The sequence below is a fragment of the Patagioenas fasciata genome, chromosome 1 (genome assembly GCF_037038585.1).
Source record: "Patagioenas fasciata isolate bPatFas1 chromosome 1, bPatFas1.hap1, whole genome shotgun sequence".
Classification (NCBI taxonomy): Eukaryota; Metazoa; Chordata; class Aves; order Columbiformes; family Columbidae; genus Patagioenas; species Patagioenas fasciata.
In genome coordinates, this window is record NC_092520.1 from 64,350,203 (window position 1) to 64,372,212 (window position 22,010).

Below are 22,010 nucleotides of genomic sequence, written 5' to 3' on the forward strand. Positions count from 1 at the left end.
ACTGTCAGGCTTGGGGCCGTGACACCTCCCTGGGGAGCCTGTTTCAGTGCTTCACCACCCCTGGGTGAAGAACCTCACCTCTGGATGATGTTCCTCACAGCTCTCACCTGACACGAGTTACAGGGATAAGACTACAGTAGTTCGGAGAAACACCCTAAACCTCCTAAGCTGTTACCCAACATCCTTGTGGCAGCTGAGGGTTGGGCAGACGGCGTGTGCCAGGGCAGCAGTGCCTCAGGGCCACGTCACGTCTGCCTTCAGCCCTCAGAGGAAGAGGGCCCTGAAAATCATAGTTGGTTGGAAGAGAACCTTAAGACCATCGAGTTCAAGCATAACCTAACTTTAGCACTAAACCACGTCCCCAAAAACCTCATCTATGTGTCTTTTAAAGCCCTCCAGGGATGGTGACTCAACCACTTCCCTGGGCAGCCTATTCCAATGCCTGACAACCCTTTCCATGAAGCAATTTTTCACAATACCCAATCTAAAGCCCTGGGCTCACGAGTTACTGCCGGTGCCAAGAGCTGGGGCTGAACCCCAGCAGCTCGTGACAGAGACGCAACGGACACACCCCTGCACGCGGTCACACGCGCCGAGCACGCACCCGCCGCCCCACAGTCGTGCGCGTGAGGGACACGGGGCGCGACACGGACGCCCGCGCCGAGAGACGGTCCCGCTCCTCGCGCCTCCTCACGCGCGACAACGACTCACCCACGCTCACGCAGAAACACGCTCGCACCGCCAGCTGCGCGAAAACGCGCGCGTAGCCGCTTCACACACGCTCACCTCCCCCCGCCAGGGGGCAGCACCGCAGTCCCGCCCCCGGACCCGCCCGTCTCAGGGGGGTCCGTTGGAGCGCGAGGGGAGGAGCCCCTCCCCGCCCCGCCCCCTGCCCTCGAGCGATCCCTCCCACTTTCCTCTCCCGGGCACCTGCCGCGCTAAGCGTCTGGGTCACGTGACGGGTCCCAGGCGGGGCGGGTGACGTCAGAGGTCATATGACCGGCCGGGGCCGTCGCCACTCTCCCGAGCGCGGTGCGCTGCCACCGCCCCCCGCCGCCGCCGCTGCTGCTACTGTCGCTGCCCTCGTCCCTTCTCCGCGCTCCCGCCGGTGCCGCCTCGCCCTGTCCCCTGCCCCCGCCATGGCTCGCGCCCAGGGCGCGCGGGGGCTGCTCGTGGCGGCCGCGCTGCTCGGTAAGGAGAGGGGCGGGGCGGGGTGGCCGCGGCCTGTAGCGCCCGGCGGGGCGGCGAGGGGGGGTCGCTGCGGCCTGGGGCGGCCCCGGGGCTGGCGGCGCTGGAAGCGGCACCGGCGCGCCGGCTGTAGCTGGAAACATGCCCGCGGCCTCACACCTGCTGTTGCCATTCCGGGGCGGTAACTGACCTGAGGGCTCCCGGGCCTCCGGGAGGTGGTGGCGCGGCACCCAGCTGGGCTGCGGCCCGGCCGGGGGCAGGTCCGTCTGCGGAGGTCCTCAGCAGTAGCGCCTTTGGAGAGGTCCTTCCCCCATTCCCTGTACCGGGTCCCTGCGGAGCCTGGGAACCTGTGACAGCTGTAGGAGGTACGAGGGGATGGATGGAGAGAAGGCGGTGGCTGCTGCTGTCGCTGCTGTGCTTGGTGGGAGAACCGTGCAGCGCCCAGGAACGCTCGTCTCGGCATCTGTTCTGAATCTAGGGGCAACGCACCGGGAAGAACCTGAAAATGTGTGTTTAGCTCTCCAGAGGCATGGAAACGCATGAACTACTGATGTCATTGCTAGGAAGTAGCTCCTTTCTTTAGAGCTTGTAATGCTTCCTTAATGGCTTTCATCCTGCCGTATCTTGAGTGAAATCTGAAATGTCGCTGAAATAGATAGATTTTAGTGTCTTCATGAAAGGGGTTGGTGCAGCAAGACGGGTTTATGAGGAAGTGTGTCTGGCTTGTTTACTGATAACTACCTTGCTTTAGGTTTCTTGCCTTGAAAGCCGCATCACGCGACACTATCAGGTTTCTGAAATGTGGCTTTGGCAGCAAACTTCTTCAGCAGCTGACAAGAATATTTCCTCTATAATGCAGCAGTTGAGAATGGTTATGTACCATGAGTTTGAACACTATGGCAGTCTTTGAAACTCTTCTGACAGTTCTCTGGTAGTAAATATCTTTGTCATTGATGATACTTCAGTGTCGGTAAGCCTGAAAGATGTCAGAAGGGGCACTGTGCAGTTCAGATATCCAACTCTTGCAAGCCAGTCTAGCGAGCAGAGTGTGTACAGTGCTATCAGACTTGCTTTTTAGGATTGGCAACTTAAGTGCCATTGAGCTGATGTTATATTGGAATTCTTTTATTATCTTATATAGTCATGGCTTAAATGAAGAATTGTTTCTGCTTGTCTTCTATTCAGCCCTTGTAGTTTTTAAGTGGTAACAGAGATAATATTTTCTGGGACTGAAGTAGTCTTCATCTGCCTAATTAGCAGTTACAAACATAATTCAGTGCATCTAGCTTTGTCACTTTTTGGCATGTAAAATGTGTTAGGTTGCTGCAGCTGAGGCAACAGACTAGTTTGTTTTACTACAGAGTAACTATTTACTGACGAATAGGGCTTTGTACCAGTGTCTGGTAGCTGGGTGTTTCTATGTAACTTTATCCTACAATCTTGGGGGAAAGCTTCATCATGCGAATAGAGACCTCTTTGAGTACAGATAGCCTCCACCATCTTCTGCCGGAGTGTGGAGCTCGGGTGGTGGTGAGCAGAGAATAATATGAGATGTAAGATGATAAGAAGATACAAACTGAATTATTTAGGCATTTTCAGCTCATTTGAAGCCTTTTAGTCATCTGAGTGAACACTGATGAGGATAGGGTAATGATCACAGGAGGCTGAAGAATTAGCATGGGTGGGTCAGATGTGAAAGCTTGTTTGGCAATGCCTTGACTTTGGGACAATAGTTTTCTTTTTTTAATTTTTTTTTTTTCCTCTAGAATACCTCACCACACCTCACTGTTTCATTTTTCTGTTCACATGGAGCACCAACTGCAAAGCTGAATATTTCATACGTCAGCATTGAGTATTTTGTGATTAAGTCCCTCAGAAATATCAAACGTGCATCAGGAATGAAGAAGAGATTTAGGCAATACAGTGATAAATACAGGGAAAGGGGGCTGTGGGAAATGAAGTACCTTCCCTCAAACTTAGCTGTTGCTTTTTGAAATATGAGGGAAGATGGTGCCTGTTGCTGTTGGGCACGATGGGTCAGTTGGGTTGTGTGCCAAACCCAACGGAGCTGCTTGTGTTCTTTGAGTCCTAGAGTGCCTGTAGGTTTTTTCATTGCTGAAACACAGACACATCAGAGAAAATATTTCTGAAAATCTAGGTTTAGAGTCAGACATGGATTCAGTGAGTAAGTCATGAAGTGTCTGAGATTTGGGGAAGGAAAAATGAGTTTGAAAAATAGTGTGATGCCATTTCACAGTTAATGGTGCCTAGTCCACATGTTTCTATTGCACAACTCTAGTCTGAAGGGGAATTTCAAACATTGCTACCAATGTAGGGATATTTGAGAGAAACATGGATAATAAATTCCAGCCAGTGAGTAATTTGGTGTTGTATTGTTTTCCTCAGTTTTGGCATTGCTAGCTGTAGGAAATTGAGACTGTGTATGAAGTAGTTTTAATGAAATATGACCACTTCTACATTGTGTGACTTTCAAAACATTGTTTTACCAAGTGCTGCCCTTAACATAGTGTTTGCTTGGTAGCTTCTTCAAGTGTGTTGACACAGTCTTTGTGAGCCTGAATTTGTGTGCTAGTCCCAAGCCCTGTCGTCATGTGATAAGTTACTTGGCTTTGACTTCAGCAGCTTTTCTGACTCCCTGACACGCCGCTTTTGAGATACGCTCCTGAGGTTCCTGTTCAGGCTGACTTAGGAGTTTCATTTTTGATGTAACCTGCTTCTAGATTGTTCTGTAGTGAATAGGATGATTTCTAAACAGTAGCAGATGATAAACTGAAGAATTACCTCTAGGGACAAAAGAACCCTAATCAAAGAAAAGATGGATATTTTATTGCCTCCAGAACTGAGAAGTTAACTACTGTTATCTCTGTTAAGCCTTTCTATGTCTTAAAGATAACTTATTTCTAGCACTAAAAAGGCATACCTCGCCTTTGCTTGTTGCAGCTTAACTGCAACAATTTGTCTTTTCTCTCAAGTCACACATGATTGTTTGGAAATCTGTTGAGAAAGCTTGGTGCCATAATGGATTTCTTGGTATTTATTCTTCTAAGCTTGGCAGGAGACCCTTTTGAGTATGTGAGTGGTAGTAGTTACAACAGCTATTTGAACATTTCCTTGCATTATCTTAATAGTGAATTATAGGTCTACTGTTTTTAAATGTATATGTTTTGATAAATCAGGCTTCCACTTCTTTGTGCATTTTGACTTCAAGGCAGACTGGTATTCCTTTCAGTCTAAGAGTAACAGTTTCTTGACCATCTCTATCACTTGATAGTACCACTGGCTGTCAGTACTGTTTTTTCTACTGTAATTCAAAGTGTGAGAGTGTTGCTAGTACCCTGACAGCAGAGTACAGAATTTCAAATGTAGTTCAGCTTTTTGCAGTGAGCACTTGTCTAGCTGTTTCCTCTCCAGAATTCAGGCTTAAGCACAGTAGTCTACGCTTGATACATTTGGCGTTCTTGTTTTAAACTTCAGTGGCTTCTGATTTCTTAACAAGGCGGAATTCAGTCTGTGTGGTACAAGAACACCAGTATGTCTTGTCTTTCCTTGACAGGGATGAGATTTACTCTTGACAGGACTAGGAGACTGGCTACTTAGGCGATTGGTTTATTACTTTTTTTTTCCAATATCCTCTCTTCTGGGGAGGCTTTCTTTTTAAATTGTCAATATTGTTTGGGGCCGCCAGCTACTTCAAAGGATGTGTGTTACTTGTGTGGTGTGATACAGCAGCACTAACCAGAGCAAGTGCAAAATGAACTTGTGTGAACGCTGAAAAGGATCTAGCCACAGGAGTTCAGGCCTCCCTGTGGACTTGTTTAATCAGCTGCTGTAGAGCTATCCCAGGACTTCCTTCCTCTAGATAGGAAACCATAAAGAAGATTCATGTGACTAAACTTGATGAAATTCTCTGGCCAGATGACAAGTGTAGAGCTGCTATATAGCCAACTGTAGAATGGTTTGGGTTGGAAGGGATCTTAAAGATTTGCTTCCAACACCCTGCTCTGGGCAGGGACACCTTCCACTGGACCAGGTTGCTCAAATCCACATCCATCCTGGACTTGAACACTTCCAGAGATGGAGCATCCACAGCTTCTCTGGGCAGCCTGTTCCAGAGCCTCATCACTTTCATAGTGAAGAATTTCCTTACATCTAATCTAAATCTGCCCTCTTTCAGTTTGAAGCCATTACCCCTTGTCCTATCACTACATGTCCTTGTAAAAAGTCCCTCTCCAGCTTTCTTGTAGGTCTCTAGGTACTGGAAGGCTACTGTAGGGTCTCCCTGGAGCCTTCGCCAGGCTGAACAACCCAGACTCTCTCAGCCTGTCTTCATAGCAGAGGTGCTCCAGCCCTCTGATTATCTTCATGGCCTTCCTCTGGTCTCTCTCCGACAGGTCCATGTCCTTTTGTTTATAATGCTGTTGTACTTTTATAAATTTGTTTATAAAAGACCGAGGTTATTAATCTGCAAACTTGAATTGAGAAACAAAAGGTTTACTGCCCTAATGGAAATCAGCAATACCAAAATCATAATCTGAGACTGCATGAAATTTGTCCCTGACAGTTGTTGAGGATACATCTTCTCGAGTTGAATCAGGAGGTGGATATAATCAGGTGTTGCACCTGCACAAGTGCATCTGACTCTCTTCTCCCCCAAAGTACTCTCATCCATCCTTGAATTAAGTTCTGTTTCCTGCTTCTGCCACTGTTTGTGTTCACGTGTGTCCAACAGCAGTTGAAGTGGATCCAGCCTTGTCCATTGGTGACAGGTAAGCGTAACTCATAATTTTATAAAGACTGTTTTGTCTCATGGTTCATATATCAAGTCTGTCAAGGGATTTTCCTGCTTTCAGATGTTCTCCAGAAATGTTAGGGTTAGTAAATAGTGTGATCATTCAACAAATACATTAATTTTTAAATTTTTGTTTGTTTTGTGTGTGTTTGTTGTTGTTGTTTTTTGTTTTTGGGGGTATGTTTATTCTTGTTTTATTTTTTTCTGTACTATCCCAAGGTAGTATAGATCCTGGATCCTAAGCAAGTAACCTCGACTTATTCTTTTGAGAAAGGAGTTGAGCCAGATGTCCCTGTGGGAGTGGTGGTTACATTAGAAGACAAGTGATTAGAGGAGAGCGTAACACCTCAGGGATTTTTGCATTCTCTCCTCTGGCATAGGCTTAGGAGTCTAAAGTGGTGAGTAAGGTCACAAAATGGCACTGAGATGACAAGATCCTTCCAAACCATCAGAGTGAGTAAATTACTGGGCACTCTCTGTTTACATGTACGATAGGAAACAAACCTTTAGATAAGAACCAGCATTTCTTATCTCCATGGATTAATGCCCTGTAGATAGCAGCATTCACATGTGGGCAAAGGTGCAGGATAACACAGCAGCGCTGTAGCTCAGGTACAGAGTGACTGTGTAGTGCTGGCATCAGTCAGCAAGCGTCCCTCACCTTCGGAGCGCTGCCACACAGTAATTACAGGGTAGGCTGTAGCCAAGGAGAGTCTCTGATGCATATGACCAGGCCATGAGGTGATTCTCCGAACCACTGTTGGGGCGGTTTGCTGGGCTATGCTGCAACCCTGGTTTTCCTCCCTATCGCTGTAGTCACTTGGTGTTAACTGCAGTCCCACCCACTCAATATGTGCATCACTTGAACAACTGGTGATGTGGGGGCTATGCCCAGGTGGATTGGGATGGCATGCTGTCCTTTCTGCCAAGAGGGAGGAAGAAAAATACTAAAGAGGTTTTTACGTATGCAGGCAACATGAATATAGTGCAAATTATGTAAAAGTAGCTTTTGTTTTTGAGATCCTTATTGTCAGTGTTTCATGTTTCTAATAAAAGTTGGAGACAAAGTAAATAATTAACTATGGTAACTCAAGTCCTCTTTGCAAGCAAACAGTGTAAACAATTGCCATTAATATATGCTTGCTATTTTTAGAGCACAACAACCATTAACCTTTCTCCCTTAGCAGCTTTCCATTAATGGGAGAGTAGTAGCAGTAGCTGTGCTTGGCTAACAGGATTTCAGTTACAGAAAGGTTGAAACCTGAAAGCATTTTTGTGTGGTCAAGAGATGTAGAATCCTGCCGTTCTAAGAGCCATATTCAAAAGGGCTCAAATTTAGATTGTTTAAATGAGCTAGATTGTTTTGTCAGCTTGGTAGTTTTCAGTTTAAACAGTTTAAAACAAACTTACCTTTTTGAGGTAGAATTCTTTAAGATAAATTGTTATGTCACTGGGGAAGTCTAAGTTTTGTTTGACTTTATTTTATTTCATACTGCTAATACACTATGCTCGGTTTTTTTTTTGGTGTAGGTATGTTAGATAAGGAAGAATGCTGGATTTAATTCAAGTGACATATCTAGCTGTTGCTTCAGTTTTTACCTACAATCTTTTCTTGCATGAGACTAATTTCAGAAATTGGATATAAAAGGAGAGATGATCCTATGATTTTCAATTGAAAATATGCAGCTAGAATAAATATGTAAGCAGCTCTTTTTCAGAATCTCTTGGAGTACAAAGGAGCCATCTGAACTAAGTGAAATTTCTTTGATGCTAGTATATTTTTGTTGATTCCTCTACTAGATATCCTTAATGTAGGATTTCCAGCCAAGTGAATAATGAACTTTGTAAAACTTTTTGCTATTGACAAGTCTAGGAGCTCTTCAGCTGTGTAAATCTGAAGTACTGCACTTGCTCTAGCACAGATAGTTGTCAGATAGGGTGCTCTAGTTTATTAAGAAGAGCATGTAAAGTCTGAAGTTAAGAAGTGAGAGGCTGTATCAGTTTTTGTGTCAAATAGCAAAGAATTATATTGTTATGAGAAGCACAAGCAATATTCTCAACTTGTAGATACGCTGTGATAAAATTAAGCAATACTTATGTAACTTAATTAGAAATATTCCCAAGAGAGATTGATTCAACATCAGTTTGCTTTTCTGTATTCTTGACATTTTGACTGTAGGCTCATGCTATTTGTGGGCTGGTGATGATTCATGCATTAATCACTAGCTGACACTGAAACTGCCTTCACAAACTCAACAGCTGCTTTCCTGCCAAACCCAGTGAGCTGTTCCTCTGCCTTAAACTGGCTGGAGCGAAGAATACGCAGGACCTTCTTTCCTTCACTGTCTTGATTTGTTCTTCAGTGGTTTTTTCTGTTTTTTCTTTGTCCCTGCATACCTTGTTTTACTCTCTTTCGTCTGCATTCCTCCAAGACCATGGGAGCAGATGATGCTGTAGCACAGTGGTCTCTCTGATTGCCATCCTTGTGCATGTCAACTTGGTTGCAGTGAAACGACTCTCTTGCCACTTTATGTAGGACAGCTCAGTGCCTCCTGCTGGATGTGTCCGTCTCATCACTAACACAGCAAATCCAGCAGCTGCTGAACATTTCTGGAGAAGGAGTGGAGTTTTATAGCGTTTGTTCCACACTAACGAAGTCAGGATTCGTATAATGGTGTGAACTTTAACCTTGCAAAAATCTAGCAGTTGGTGTTTTTTACTGTTTGTTCACATCTCTCATTCTCCATTACTTACACTTACTGAAGGATGATTTGTCAGCTGCTCATTCCCAGAATCTGTCTTCCATTTGGTGCTTTCTGGTACCTCTGCTTTGTCTTTTGTTGTTCTCTGAATCATCTGTAATGGGCAGGTCTGTCATGTTTTCCTTTAGGCCGGCAACATTTTTCCTAATTGTTTCTCAGTCTTTTCCCTGCATTTCTTTTTAAAACTGACTTTTTTTTTATTTCCATTCTTTCACTGAGTATTGTTTATTTTTAGCTCTAAAATTGTCATGATTTTTATTGCTATCAAACAAAGGAGTCAACATGTACACAGAAGGTTTTCATTCCAGTATGCCTTCCATTGTTAGTGTTGTTTCAAGTAGCCATGGACTCTTTCCCTTCCTCTACACTGTTTTCTGTGCTGTGCTAGAAATGGTTAAGAAAGTGTAAGCAGCTCTGCTCTTGAGAAGACAAGTGCTTGATTAAAATGTAAACAAGTCCCAGATGTAAAACCAAACTGAAAGAAACTTGGCAAATTGAAACTTCCATGTGGAGGAGCATTGACTATTTCTAGTACTGCTCTGAACTGCAATAATAACATTTTATTTGTGAATATATGTTCCTTAATGAACACTGAGCTGGACGTAAAGTCAAAGGTAGGACAATTTTGCTTTGAAATATCAGCTTGCTACGCTATCCATTCTTAAACAATTTCTGTCTATCTGTGGTTTCAAGTCTAGACTCTTTAAACAGCTGGGTAAAGTATATTAATACCACTTCAAGTTTTGTTCCCCTTTGATACTGGGGGAGGGTATATTGTTCCTAAGGGGAAGGCAACAAGGGAAAATGCTGAGTGCCAGAGAAACAGTTTCTGATGTGTTCCTGCAACTGAATGGCCTTCTACCAAAGTCCAGCTGACAAAAGTCCAGTTTTTCCTAATAACTGTCTTAATACTATTGTAGGCACCATTGCTTTGTAGCAAAAAGTTTTGGAGTTGAGATTTGCTTTTTAAGAACTTTGGGGCCGGAGGCGGGGGGTGCAGCTCACTAATGGATAATCTCTCAGTTGGATCTTTTTGTTATATCAGCAATTGAATGGATTAGCCTGTTTGACTCTTGAAAGCTTATTTGCCTGAGATAAATTGAGTGCTTTATGTCTTGCAGCTGCTTTTTTCTTTCAGGTTTTCTGCAAGATAGGAGTTGTTGCAAATGCAAGCAGATAAAGTGCTATCAGTAAAGGGTTTTTGCAGTGAGGTTTGCTTCAGAGGTGTGTGTGGTGACAAATCAGAAAATCAGAAAAATAGAATGTTGTACAACAAAGAACTTGGAGCACCTTAGTGTGATTTGAGATGCAGGAGCGCTGTTCAGTTAGCCCTTACTGCAAACAAAAGATGAGATGACCAGCTTTCTGGCTCTGTCCAACCTGCCTGAACGTGTCCCCTGGGTGAAGCTTTGCTGGCAGTGGACGCAGGCCTAAGTCCATGCTGAGGTTGGAAGGGATGAGCCCGTGCTGCTCTCGCTGTGTGTTCCTATCCTGTGCAGTCAGTACTAGTGTGATCAGTTGTGCTAGTGCACTGAGCACTGGGGCTGGAGGGAGGTGAATGGGGGAAAAAGCCTGTGTTTCTGTCAGCGACTCTGTCTGAGGTTAGCTGAAACTGGTCAGGAAAACATAACCTCGGTCTGTGTCAAGGTCTTGGCCTCCATCCTCCTCTCAAGCACAGAGAGCGCGATGACAGTAAAGAGAAGTTCTTCTGGCAAGGGTGGCACACTCCAGCATGCTATTTTTGGCAGTCCCTCCAAAACATCTGTAGTCAATCCAAGTTTTCTAAATGCTGCATTCAGTGCACGTACAGCTGAGTGTCCTGGTACAGCGGGAATGAAGGCTGCGGGGGGGAGGCTGAGCACTACAGGCGTGCGGGATCAAATATGCCAAGTCAGTTCTGGCTGAAGCTTGCGAAATAGTTGCTGTGTAGAGTGAACACTGTGTAGCTGCCTTCAACAGTGACTGGTGTTTGTTGCAAATTTTTCTTACCCTCTGAGGACCCTGCATGTCAACAGTTTTGGTCTGAGTGGCTTTGTCTTTTTATAAATGGGCTGTTAAATCGATCCTCTGTGTGTTAGTGATGTTGAAGCTGGTACAGAGACTGTTGATACCCAAGTTGCCAAATGCAACTGCCGTTTAGGATGTACTCCCAAAATGTACAGTTGTACCTACTTGTCTCTTAGGGATCAAAAATAAAAACTTAAGTGACACCAAGTTAACCTCTTGTCATTCTTAACAGGCTTTTTACAGGCTTGCTCTTCATTTGAGGTGAAAGATCCAAGTGGTAAGGTCTGCATAATCGCCAATCTGACAGTAGCCTTCTCAGTGGAATACAAAAGCAGTGGGCAAAAAGAGGTAAGGGGGTTATCTCGCTGCTTGTCTTTAACTTGTGTTTATCAAGTGTGTGGTATTGCTGCATGTGCACAGTGTTCAAAATTTGAACAAATATTTAAGCATGAAAAACTGCTTCAGCAAAGATTTCCACCCTCCCAGTCAAGTTGCATCAATTTTTCTTTATTACTGATGCTTTTTCTAATTAAACAACAGGGTTAAGGCTGCCTGACACCACCACAAGCAATACATGTGTGAAATTGTTCTTGTGACTGAAATTCCACACTAGTCCTATTGGTAGCTAAAACTTGAAACTCTAAAGGCAAAAATGCTGCCAGTGGTCTTTTGGTGAGCTTGGTCATCGCAGTTGCTTACATGGACTAAACTTGAATTGAAATGGCTGTTGGCGTATAGCTTAGCAAATCTCTAGATTTCAGTATATCTACAGACCAGTGCAGGGCTTACAAGTTGTCCCACATTAATAGCAAAAACCTGTTAATGGAAAGTTAAGAATTTTTATTCACAAATACTCTGCTTTTCAGTTTCCTCTTTTGGTGTCTTTCCTACTGAACAGGAATTGTGGATTATTTTTAATCTCATAACGATTGCATGTTTTGAGACACTCTTGTTGAAGTTGATTTTTTCCTAGCCATCAGTGTAATGTGAGATTAAAATAAAAAAAATCTACTTTGCCAGTGGTATGTTTGCTGTCTGTAATTCGAGTGGAGAGTTATATTGCCTAGTCCATTTTTTCGGTGGTGCTGGTGGAGTGAAATCCTGCAGATACTGGTATGCAGGTTTGCATTTAGAGGTGACTGCTTTCACAACATGCTTCTGGCTGTTTTTTCTTGTAAGCTCAAAACGTTCCAGTAAACACCGTATTGTTCTTCAGGTACCAAGTTGCTTCTCAATATGTAATAAAGTATTATAGCTGAACTCTGCAGGCTGTACCACTTGCTATTGTTCTTTCTCAATTGTACTACAAGAAGCAAAGCTGAAATTCTGCAATTTTTCACATTTCCCGAGTTTTCCAGATTTGATGCACATAGTGTAGAAGTACCTGTAAATTCATAGTGCTAGTTGGGGGGGACAGGGGAGAGCGGGGGTGACATGGATTGTCTAAGAGGTGCTGCATGTACTGTTTTGTCCTCAAATTTTGGAGAATATTGCTCTCAGAAATGCAAGTGCCAGTAACATGCCAGTTGCTGTATACAGGTATATAAGTAGACATACCATATATGAATGTCAGCTGTATGTTTTATAACAGTTTCATGGGATATTTAAAAAGCAGTAAGGAAAGGCTGCTACATCATCCCATTTACATATGTTTTGTTTTCTACCCTGCAGTTTGCACACTTCCGTCTTCCACAAAATGCAACAGTAGAGTCACAGAGCTCATGTGGTACAGGTAACACATCTCATCCACTTCTGGTGTTGGGTTTTGGAGCAGGACATTCGTTAAGCCTGAATTTCTCAGAAGCTAAAGACACGTACCAAGTTGAAGAGCTAGTTTTCTCCTACAATCTGTCAGATGCAACTTTATTCCGTAATTCAACTGCAGGTAAAATTAAAACTTCCTGTTCCCATTGTGTAACCCTTCCAGATGTAATACTGATTTGTTTCTCTAAACACTGTTACATACTAATGCAATGTAATCTTTTTACAGCAGGAATGAAGAGAGTATCACATGGAAGTATTATCCAGGCACATATGGGCACAGAATACAGATGCGTCAACTCCAAACAAGTCAATATGAAGAACGTGAATGTTACTTTTAGCAATGTTACTTTGGAAGCCTATCTCGTGAATGGCACTTTCAGTATGAACAGTAGGTATCTCGTAGCAGATAATGTACTTGGTGAGCTAATAGTTCCAAGAATAGGTTGTTTCTTCCAAAGTCCTAACTAATCATATTTAGGCAGGTACAAACTGGATTCAAAGCTCTGATAGCAGCATCTTTTGAAATGAGTAGACCTGGTTCAGGTTTTCTCTGTATGGGTGTCAGCATCCATGACTAGAAGATAGTGCACTCTTTTCCAGTGGGTTTTGTACAGGTATTAGGGAACATTCCTTCTGTTCATGAGTACTTATGAATGTGAATGTGTGCTGCAGTATGTGGACTAGGCACGTGGCCAGAATCCTAGATTAAGAAGTATCTGATAACTTCCAAGTATTATGCCTCTACAAAAGTAGTTTGAACTAGTTACTGTGTGCTCTGGGGACATCAGTGCTATAATGGCAGACAATACAGACCTGGTCTGGAGGGAGCAGATACGTGCATTTTGCAACAGGAGACTTTAAGCTCTGACAGTGATGTTCTTTGTCAGGCTCAATCACAAAATGACTTTTTGTCCTGATTTCTTGTATTGAAAAGCATTTTGGAATTTCACTGCTATAATGATTAGACAATAAACTACTTCGTGGTCTGTTCCTGTCTGTTGCTTTTGTGGCAACACTCCTCAAATCTGAAGGACCATGTAAACTGATCATCCATGCTGTCTCAAAGAGTGATAATTCTTTGCCTTGCTTTTGAGGCAAGTAAAATGTCTTCATCTCTGGGAAATGCAGAACTTTTCTTATGATTTTAATCCCATTTATGCACCTGTTAAGTTGAAATTAATCTTATAAACAAGGGTGGTATGTGCTCGCATGGGATGGATACACTGAACAAGTGCCTTGTACAGGAGTATCTCTGTCTTCTCCTATATCTCTGAAAAATACCTTGTCTGATGCATGATAATGCTGACATTGACTTCTTTTATGGCTGCCTCACATGACTGGCTCAAATTTCAGCATGTATCATTCTCTTAATCAGTTTTCTTTCATTCCGTGAATTAATTTGCAGCAAAGATGTGGACCTACATTTGTCATTAAAAAAAAATCTTGTTTCTATTACTTCAGTCTTCAGAACTATCTAAGTTTTTAAATACGATATCTTGATCCAGTTATCATACTGAGGAGTATGATAACTGATCAGGTGTCAGCAGGCTTGAAACATAAGCCATGATATTGGGAAAAGCTGGTTTTTAACTTCTACAAAACTTCAATAAAATCTGCCTGCAGTGTAATACTTTTACGATCAACTGTTATCTGTTCTTAAATAGTCCTTTGGTTAAAAAAAAAATCAATATTGCATTATATCTGGAGAGTGTTCCTTATGCAACACAAGTTCTTCAGCATTTACTTTATTTTTGGTTCTACTTCCTTCTCTTCTACTTTAGATTAATATAAATGTTTTAATTTTCCATGATTGCTTCCCCAGAGTTGCTTTTCTCTGTCCTGTGGTATCACTGTCTTGATGAAACTGTTGATCCTCAGAAAAAATGTGGTTTCCTATGATCCTGGGACAGACACTGGTCTGAGTTCAAGCTTTTTGGTTTTTGTTTGCACATTCCAGTTATTCATACTGCCATATGCAGGTTTTTTTCTTTAAATTATTGTCATACTTAAGTTTTTATTACTGTCTTGGGACTGCACCCAGATACTTTTTTTCCATTTCTACTGCATGATGAACTCTGTCTTCCTTGTGTGGTTTGTTGTTGTGTGTGTTTGTTGGGGGAAGGAGGGGATGAGGGGGAGTTTTTGTTATTTGGGGTTTTTTTTTTTCTTTTTATTGATTGAAATGTTCTTGACTCTGAAATCATATTGTTCTTTCCAGATCAGTTCCTTCTTTCTGTTCTTGTAGGTGTGAGCCTTCCCCTCTCCTTTTGGCATCTAGTTATTGAGAAACTTTAGATCTGGAATTCTCCCCTTTTTTTTTCCTTGCAACTCTTTCAATAGAGGATATTTCTGCTGGTGATCTGGGCAAGGCTCACTGAAGGGAAGAAGAGTTCAGTATTCAGTGCATCTGCACATCACTGGCGATGGAAACTCCTGTCAGTGTACTTAGAAGTTGGTGACTGAGGTTACGGTAGTGATTATCTGCAGCTCTGAAGAACAAGAGGCTTTCCCTTTATCTGTTGGTAGTTTTGTCAGCTGCTTTCCTGTAATTGTCAGAAAAAGACGTAAGAATGTCTCATCTTCAAATCTGTCTTGAAGAGTTACTAGGAGCTATGCTGTAAATCAGTTCAGTAAAAATACTGTATCAAGACTCCACCTAGGACAAATCTCCACTTGAAGTGATTTGGTTCTTCCATCTCAGCCAACTTGAATAAGGGGCTGTATGTGTTGAGGTCTTGCAGATGGAGGGAAATTCTCCATTGAAGCACCCAGTAAAGTGGCTGTCTGGTTTATTTGTTAGGAAATTACCACGTTTGGGGACCAGTATTTACTAAGTCTACAAAACATGTGGTCATTCCTCTGTTCATCAAATTTCCCTTCAACCTTCCAGAAATGGACTAGAGAAAGAAAAGTGTGCCCTTTTGGAGTCTGAGTTCAGAAGGTGTGATAAGAATTCCTCTTTCTGAGCCAGAAAGTTACTGTTTAAGGTCAGAGGCTATTTATTAGATATCTAGTATCTACAAGATACATATGGATTAAATTATAGAAGTAGGCCCTTTGAGTCAGAATTGGCTGCTGCTGCTGCAGTTGCTATTGTCCTTATGAAGTTGCAAGCTGTTATCCCTGGCATGTAGAAATGACCTTGGCTTGGAGCATGGAAGCCTCTACTACAGTAATGTCCTTGCTTTGACTTTTTGTTTTGGCTTAATGTTCAATGCAGGAACCTTCCTGGCTCCCAGATCAAGTTAAGATCTTGCTGCCAGGTGTTTCTGAGTACTCTGGCAAATGAATCAGAGTCACTGTTCTCTCTATCTCTCTTCTTTTGCTTTGGAAGTTGCTGCTGAACTGGATGAAAAAAGAAGGCGGTCTTACACATCTTCACTCAGCCTTGTACCCCCAGTGGTGGGTGGCCAGTCGTGCAGAACTAAAGGGAAGGATGGATGTGAGACCCAAAGGGAGAGGATATAGAACAGTCATAGAATGTCCTGAGTTGGAAGGGACCCATAAGCATCATTGAGTCCAGCTCCTGTCACTGCATCTGACAACCCCACAGTTCACACCATATATATATAGTAAAACGCTTGCCTTCAGAAGTGGTGTCTTAGAATCCCTTTGTTGTTAGAAGAGCCATGGCACTGCTTGAGAGGGTCAGTAGTGTTTTAATGCTGCTGTGTGTATTGCCAAAGTAATGACATAGGGTCCTCACAACCTAGTAGTTTAACTGAGTGAGGTGAAGGAGAACACACATCTCCTGGGACACTACTTTTAACAACAGGCAGGAGAAGTATTCCTCTGCTTCTAGCACAAGTCCCCAGAGTGTCTGAGGGGTGATCATCTCAGTCTGGCTGTGAACATACAGCAGGAATGCTGGCTCTGTCAGCACAGCAGCATCTTATTTATCCTGACCTGATGGTGAGCTGAAATGACAAACATGAATGAAAACAAATGTGGTTACCCTGACTTCTGTAAATAACAGCAGAGGTGTCATTTTCACATGCCAGGTTTTGAAAATGTCTCAAACTTTGCAACAGGAGTTTAAGTAATGCTTTACCGTTGTGTTTCTTGGCTTTTATTATCTTCTGGTAGGAAAAGCTACTTGAAATTGTGTGCTCCTTTCCCTTGAGAATTAAAAAGGTGGAGCATCCCACAGCTTCATCTTGTTTGGTAATGACTGTTTCCCTTTCTCTTCAGAGACAGAATGCGCTGAAGACATGGTCTCTACTACTGCTGTAGTGCCTACCACTCCTAAACAGACTACTAGCCATGTTCCAACTACTAGCCATGTTCCAACGACTGGCCCAGCACCAACTGCAACACCCCCAAGTCCTGAAGTTGGTAAATACAACGTGTCTGGTGCAAATGGAACCTGTATACTTGCCTACATGGGGTTACAGCTTAATATCACATATGAAAAAAAAGATGGAAAGGTATATATTATTTTTCTTCAAAGCCTTCAGATTTCTTCTTTGGGGAAAACTTAGTAAATTATTATAGGCTAACTTTTTTCTTAAAAACAGAACAGTTCTTTAATGTGTTCATCCATGATTGCCCTCTATTTGAATTGCTTAACTTTTACTAAACTGGTGATGATTCAAACAGTTCTCTTCTACTGATAGTGGTTGTTCACAATTTTTCCATTCAGTAAGAGTACTAAACTTGTCTGTCAAATCCAGTTAAGTGTATATGACCATTCCACAGAAGCAGTAAAAATTATCAAGAGACGAGTAGTGGGAATCCTATTATCAAAGATGCCATCTAAACCAGACTTTTAAGCTGTTAATCAAAATACAGGAATTTGGTCTGAGGCACCTGAATGAAAACAGTGAATTACTATTAGAAGGGAAAATTATTACCACTGGAAAACTTGTGACTTAGTTAACTTCCAGCCAGCATCAAAGAGGCTTGGGTTTGACTTTAAAGCTTAGTGTCAGATTTCAACAGCAAAAATGCCACATGGTTTATATAAGATCTAGCCCTGGCACAGATTCTTTCCCTCCATTGCTAATGCAAAGCCCAGCTTGCCAACCCCATGGACAAAGCTGTTCCCACTAACTGGTAAGGCAAAGCTATGAAGAGTAATCCCTAAGGGACTGCTGAAGGCCCTCAAAAGGAAACAGTGACCAAGGATTGGCAAACCTTTGTGTCCAGTAAAGCTTTGTTATAAGGACCTTTGATCACAAGCTACTTTTTCTTATCCTGTGGCTTAATCTGGGGTAACAAGAACAAGTACAGGCAAACATATTAAGGCTGCTTTTGCGTAATTTCAGTTGCATCTCAGTGAAAAAGGACCTGGTGTGGGGAGGGTGGTATCTGTATAGGATTTAGTTGCTTGGTGCTGTATGTGGTGGTGCAAAGGAATCTACTGCATTTATTTATGGTGATGATGACTGACAGGTAAAATAATGAGCAGTGATAGCTGGCATGTGGCTGTACAGTAGCTGGTTATGATGGACTGTGTTTTAGCCACCTGAATTGTGTGAAATACCCTAAGCTGTGTCTTTTGGTGTGGCATTCTAGCTCTGCTGGAACAGCTGGTTTCTACTGTAATGACCAGGGAGGAATTAAATTTTCCGAAGTCACATTAGGGTCAGCTAGGAGCTACTGACGGTTTCCATTGGATTGTTCAAGTGCATTTAACCCCCTGTCTTCTGCAGATGCAGGACAGTATAAAATCATGTACCATGGGCAAAGCTAATGCATTTTGAACTGAAGTGATGTGCAAGATGATTGTGCTTACAGGCAGTTCCCGTGATTATGTCAAAGCAGTATTTCACAGCTTTTTGCCCCCGAGGGTGATGGTTGCTAATGTTTTTCGTTATGCTGCTAGGACCAAAGAAGTTTAGTGTGGAGCAAGCAGCAGGTTATTGCCTTCGGTAGGCATGTGGAAATGCGCTTAGTTCTCTGTACCAGCCTGGTAGCTCAGGTGTAGCTTACACCAGCCTGTAACTTGCACGTGTATCTGCCTAGTTGTCTGTAAAATGAGTGGGCAAACACAGCATTGTATGTGTGCATGTGAGTACAAGCAAGCTAGAAGTCAGCTGAATGTATGGCGATGTCTTAGTCTCTTCAAATGTCATGACTGATCCACTTCTCTCATAGATGGGATTGGATTTGCTGAATTTCATGCCACGTAATACGACTTCTTCTGGGACATGCAACAAAATGTCTGCGTTCTTGTTTCTGACTTACAACAACACAAAGGTTATCTTCCACTTTGCATTGGTAAGAGTCTCTGCACAAAGGGTGTAGGGTCTGCAGGGTTTCTCATGTGGGAAAACTAATCGGGGCAAGTACAAGAGAAAAAAAGATACAACTACAGGAAAGGGAGTAAATAATTCTTTTGTTTTTAATACTAGGATTTAGAGGGTTTAATACTTGGTAACTGTTGTGAGGAAAGGATATATATCTATACGTATAGACAGACATCTATTTTGTTTGGAGTGGGAATTTCTTTTAAGATTATATTGCCTACTCTCTAAAGCTTCTTGCCCAAACTGGGAACAGTTCTGCTGTAGCAGAGGAATAGCCTGTGACAAATAGGCATCTCATCTAATTGTACAAGTCTGGAACTGGATTTAAGTCCTCATTAATATTCTTTGTACAGCCCAAGAGCCATTTGTGCTTGTCTATGGACTCCTGTGATGGCTGGAAATCCTCTTTCCCACAGTCCTGCCCCGGTGCTGTACTGGAGCTGTGTACCTTTGAGGGATGAATCCTCTGTGTTTGTCAGCTTCGTGCTGCTTTTAATACGTGATCACCTAGACCTGTTCTGTTACATTATTTTCCACATCTCTGTGGGGTACCAAGCTGCTTTAAAGCTGTATCTGTAGCACAGGTGAGATCATTGTACTAGCCTGGTTAAAGTATAGGTGGGACTATACCTTTAGCTTGGAGGTCAAGTGAGCTGTCTGAGGGGCAGTAGTCTCCCCTTTCTCTGCCTCCCTTCACCAAAGTAACTTTCCCTAAGGTGCAGACTTTCTACAGCTTTTCTCTCTTAAAAGTGCAACTAAGCTCTTCCTTTGGACGCTAATCCCAACTGTGGACTACCCTTGGGGAAACGTTTCTCAAAATGCTTGCAGAATAGAACTGGAATGTTAACAGCTTATGTTATACATCATTAGCTTAAACGGTTGGTTTGTTTGTTTGTTTTAAGAATACAACTGCTGAAAAATTCTTCCTGCAAGGTGTGAATATAAGCACAGTTCTGCCTTCTGAAGCAAAAGGTAAGGACTTTTAAAGTTTACTTTCAGTGACTGCTACTGTAAATTTTAACAGTTGCCTGCGTTAAATAACACATTAGACATGTTGGGGATGAACACATTGAATTTAAGCTCTTGCTCTTCAGGATTCTGTAGTAAGACTTTCTCTTACACAGCTCTCAGATTTGAAGCGTGGAACAACAGCATGAGTGAGCTGAGAGCGACAGTGGGGAACTCGTACAAGTGCAGCGCAGAGGAGAACCTGCGGGTCATGGACAACGCCTTTGTCAATGTATTTAATGTTCAGCTCCAGGTTTTCAAGATTGATGGAAACAAATTTGGGGCAGGTAAGAGGTTTACATTTGGGAGGAGGGAACCTAAGATTTGTGAAGTGCATTTTGATATAAGCATACGATATTACGTAGTCAAAGGTCAGCTCGTGGGTGCCGTGCTTACTCTCTGCATGCCCTATTACAGATGTGGGGGCTGCTGTGAGAAGCTTTGAAATAGATAGGACTTCTTCCTTGTGATCCAGAGAAGAATTAAGAAAGAGTGTTAACTTTCTCTCCTAACTGTGTGCAGACAGTTGTACAAAAGGTGCAATTTTCTGGAAGGTTCCTGCCTTTTTTAATTAATGCTGTACTTTGTGACTGTGGTTAAAGCAGAACAGCTGGGGGAGGAGTCACATGGACATATTTATGATGGCTAAGCTTGTGCTTAACAGTAACAGTTCTTGAGAAGGGAACAACTATTATACATCTCTGTGCTATGGGTACAACTAGTCCTAGAAAGATTTCATCCTGAATGATCATAGTTAGTGGACCTGGATTTCTTTGGCTGTTGGCAAAGTAAGCTAGATCAAGTTAATTTAACTAGTTATCTTAAGCCGGTTTTGTCTATGTGCTGAGAGTAGAAGCTTGAGTTCTGGCTGTGGCCATCTGTTGCTGCACTGGTGCCTAACATGCATTTTTTTTTCTCTCTTCAGTGGAAGAATGTCAGCTGGATGAAAATAACATGCTGATCCCTATAATAGTTGGTGCAGCCCTTGCTGGTCTTGTTCTAATTGTCTTGATCGCTTACTTGATTGGCAGAAAGAGGAGCCATGCTGGATATCAAACAATTTAATGACTTGCACTAAAAGCCAGCGTAGATGAAAAGCAATTGCAAGAGGCTGGGAAAACAAACCCCACACATTTCCCCTGAGCTAAGATTGATATTGTAAGGGAACACGTTTTCTTGCAAATTGCTGCTTCTTTAAAGTCTGCTTTATTAAATGTGAAATCATCTTGCAGCATTTAACTATGCACAAAAATAACTTCTGAAAATTCTGGTGTTTAATTTTGCTAACTAGTTTAAATATTTACCCACTTAGAAACAAGCTAAAAGTTTTTAAGGGTGCTTTTTTGGAATTGGCATAAGATCATGTCAGCTAAAGATTCCAGAGAGGGATGTTGCTAATTCACACTGACTCAGTTTAGAGAACTCTTAACAAAAGGAAAAGGTTCATTCTTTGTACTGCTGCCATCCAGCGATGATGTTAATTATATGGATGATCCATTTAAAAAAAAAATCTAGTAACAACTGGCAAAATGGAAATTTAAAATCTGAACTCCACCTTGTCTCTTGGGTGTGTATTTTTTACTAAGCTTTAAACTCAATGCCTGGCACATGCAGGGTGTGAACAACGCAATACTCAAACCTTACAGGAACTCTTTATGATTGGACAGCTCCCCTGTTTGATATTTTTGATGCTATGCCAGCTTGTTAGGAGCTGGTACTTTTTTAAAATGGGTGTTATTTTTATTTACTTTTTTTGTAAAGTGATTTCAGTCTATTATGTTGGAAGGTCCAGAGAGATCCTGTTACTGCACATGTGTACAATATAAATCTCAATCTGCTGATTCTCTTGCTTTAAACTTGGCTGGGGGGTTGTACACTTTAAGGATCAGTTCTTATGTATGCATTGCCTGTAACAATGCTAATAAAGACACTCTTTTTCTGTATATCTTAGTCTTACTGATTACTCTTAAAAACATTTCACCACTTAGTAAATGCTAAAGTCTTGGTTTGCCTTTACTTGGGAAGCTTTAAACAATCCTTAGTGTGGAGTTATGTTAAACAAGTGTGATGCAAAGGTGAGGCTTATCTGTGCATCTTCACAACCATGTCCTGTTTTGGACTTTGTGCTTGGAAACTGGAAAAGCTTCTGCATATCAGTAACCTGAGATCTGGAGAAGTTAACTCTTCCATTAAATTGCCACTTGCTGAGAAATGCCAGTA

At 42.4% G+C, this 22,010-nt stretch overlaps 2 protein-coding genes across 3 annotated transcripts in view; one reads left to right on the forward strand and one right to left on the reverse strand.

Annotated features, from left to right (window-relative positions):
- Nucleotides 1-980: 980 nt before the first annotated feature.
- LAMP1 (lysosomal associated membrane protein 1) lies at nucleotides 981-21,733 on the forward strand. 2 transcript variants are annotated; one of them, XM_065829608.2, is made up of 9 exons: nucleotides 981-1,191; nucleotides 11,000-11,115; nucleotides 12,439-12,652; nucleotides 12,758-12,919; nucleotides 16,723-16,958; nucleotides 18,631-18,753; nucleotides 19,685-19,754; nucleotides 19,907-20,077; nucleotides 20,716-21,733. In XM_065829608.2, exons 1-9 carry the CDS (start codon nucleotides 996-998, stop codon nucleotides 20,853-20,855), a joined length of 1,428 nt encoding a protein of 475 aa, XP_065685680.2. In that variant the 5' UTR covers nucleotides 981-995; the 3' UTR covers nucleotides 20,856-21,733. The 2 variants fall into 2 exon arrangements, with proteins under 2 accessions (XP_065685680.2, XP_065685681.2); XM_065829609.2 differs by having other exon boundaries at nucleotides 12,761-12,919.
- The window catches only part of GRTP1 (growth hormone regulated TBC protein 1), a 46,558-nt gene continuing 37,345 nt past the window's right edge, over nucleotides 12,798-22,010 (reverse strand). The window contains exon 8 of the mRNA XM_065829612.2: nucleotides 12,798-15,074. Within this exon, the coding sequence (XP_065685684.2) occupies nucleotides 15,063-15,074 (12 nt within the window). The 3' untranslated portion in view covers nucleotides 12,798-15,062. The remainder of the gene's footprint in view (nucleotides 15,075-22,010) is intronic.

What these genes read in the sequence shown, in the direction of transcription:
- LAMP1 (XM_065829608.2), top strand. Translation starts at nt 996, where the DNA reads ATGACCGGCCGGGGCCGTCGCCACTCTCCCGAGCGCGGTGCGCTGCCA. An exon ending in CGTGGCGGCCGCGCTGCTCG is followed by an intron (nt 1,192 to 10,999) that starts GTAAGGAGAGGG and finishes CATTCTTAACAG; the next exon opens with GCTTTTTACAGGCTTGCTCT. An exon ending in ATGAAAAAAAAGATGGAAAG is followed by an intron (nt 16,959 to 18,630) that starts GTATATATTATT and finishes CTTCTCTCATAG; the next exon opens with ATGGGATTGGATTTGCTGAA.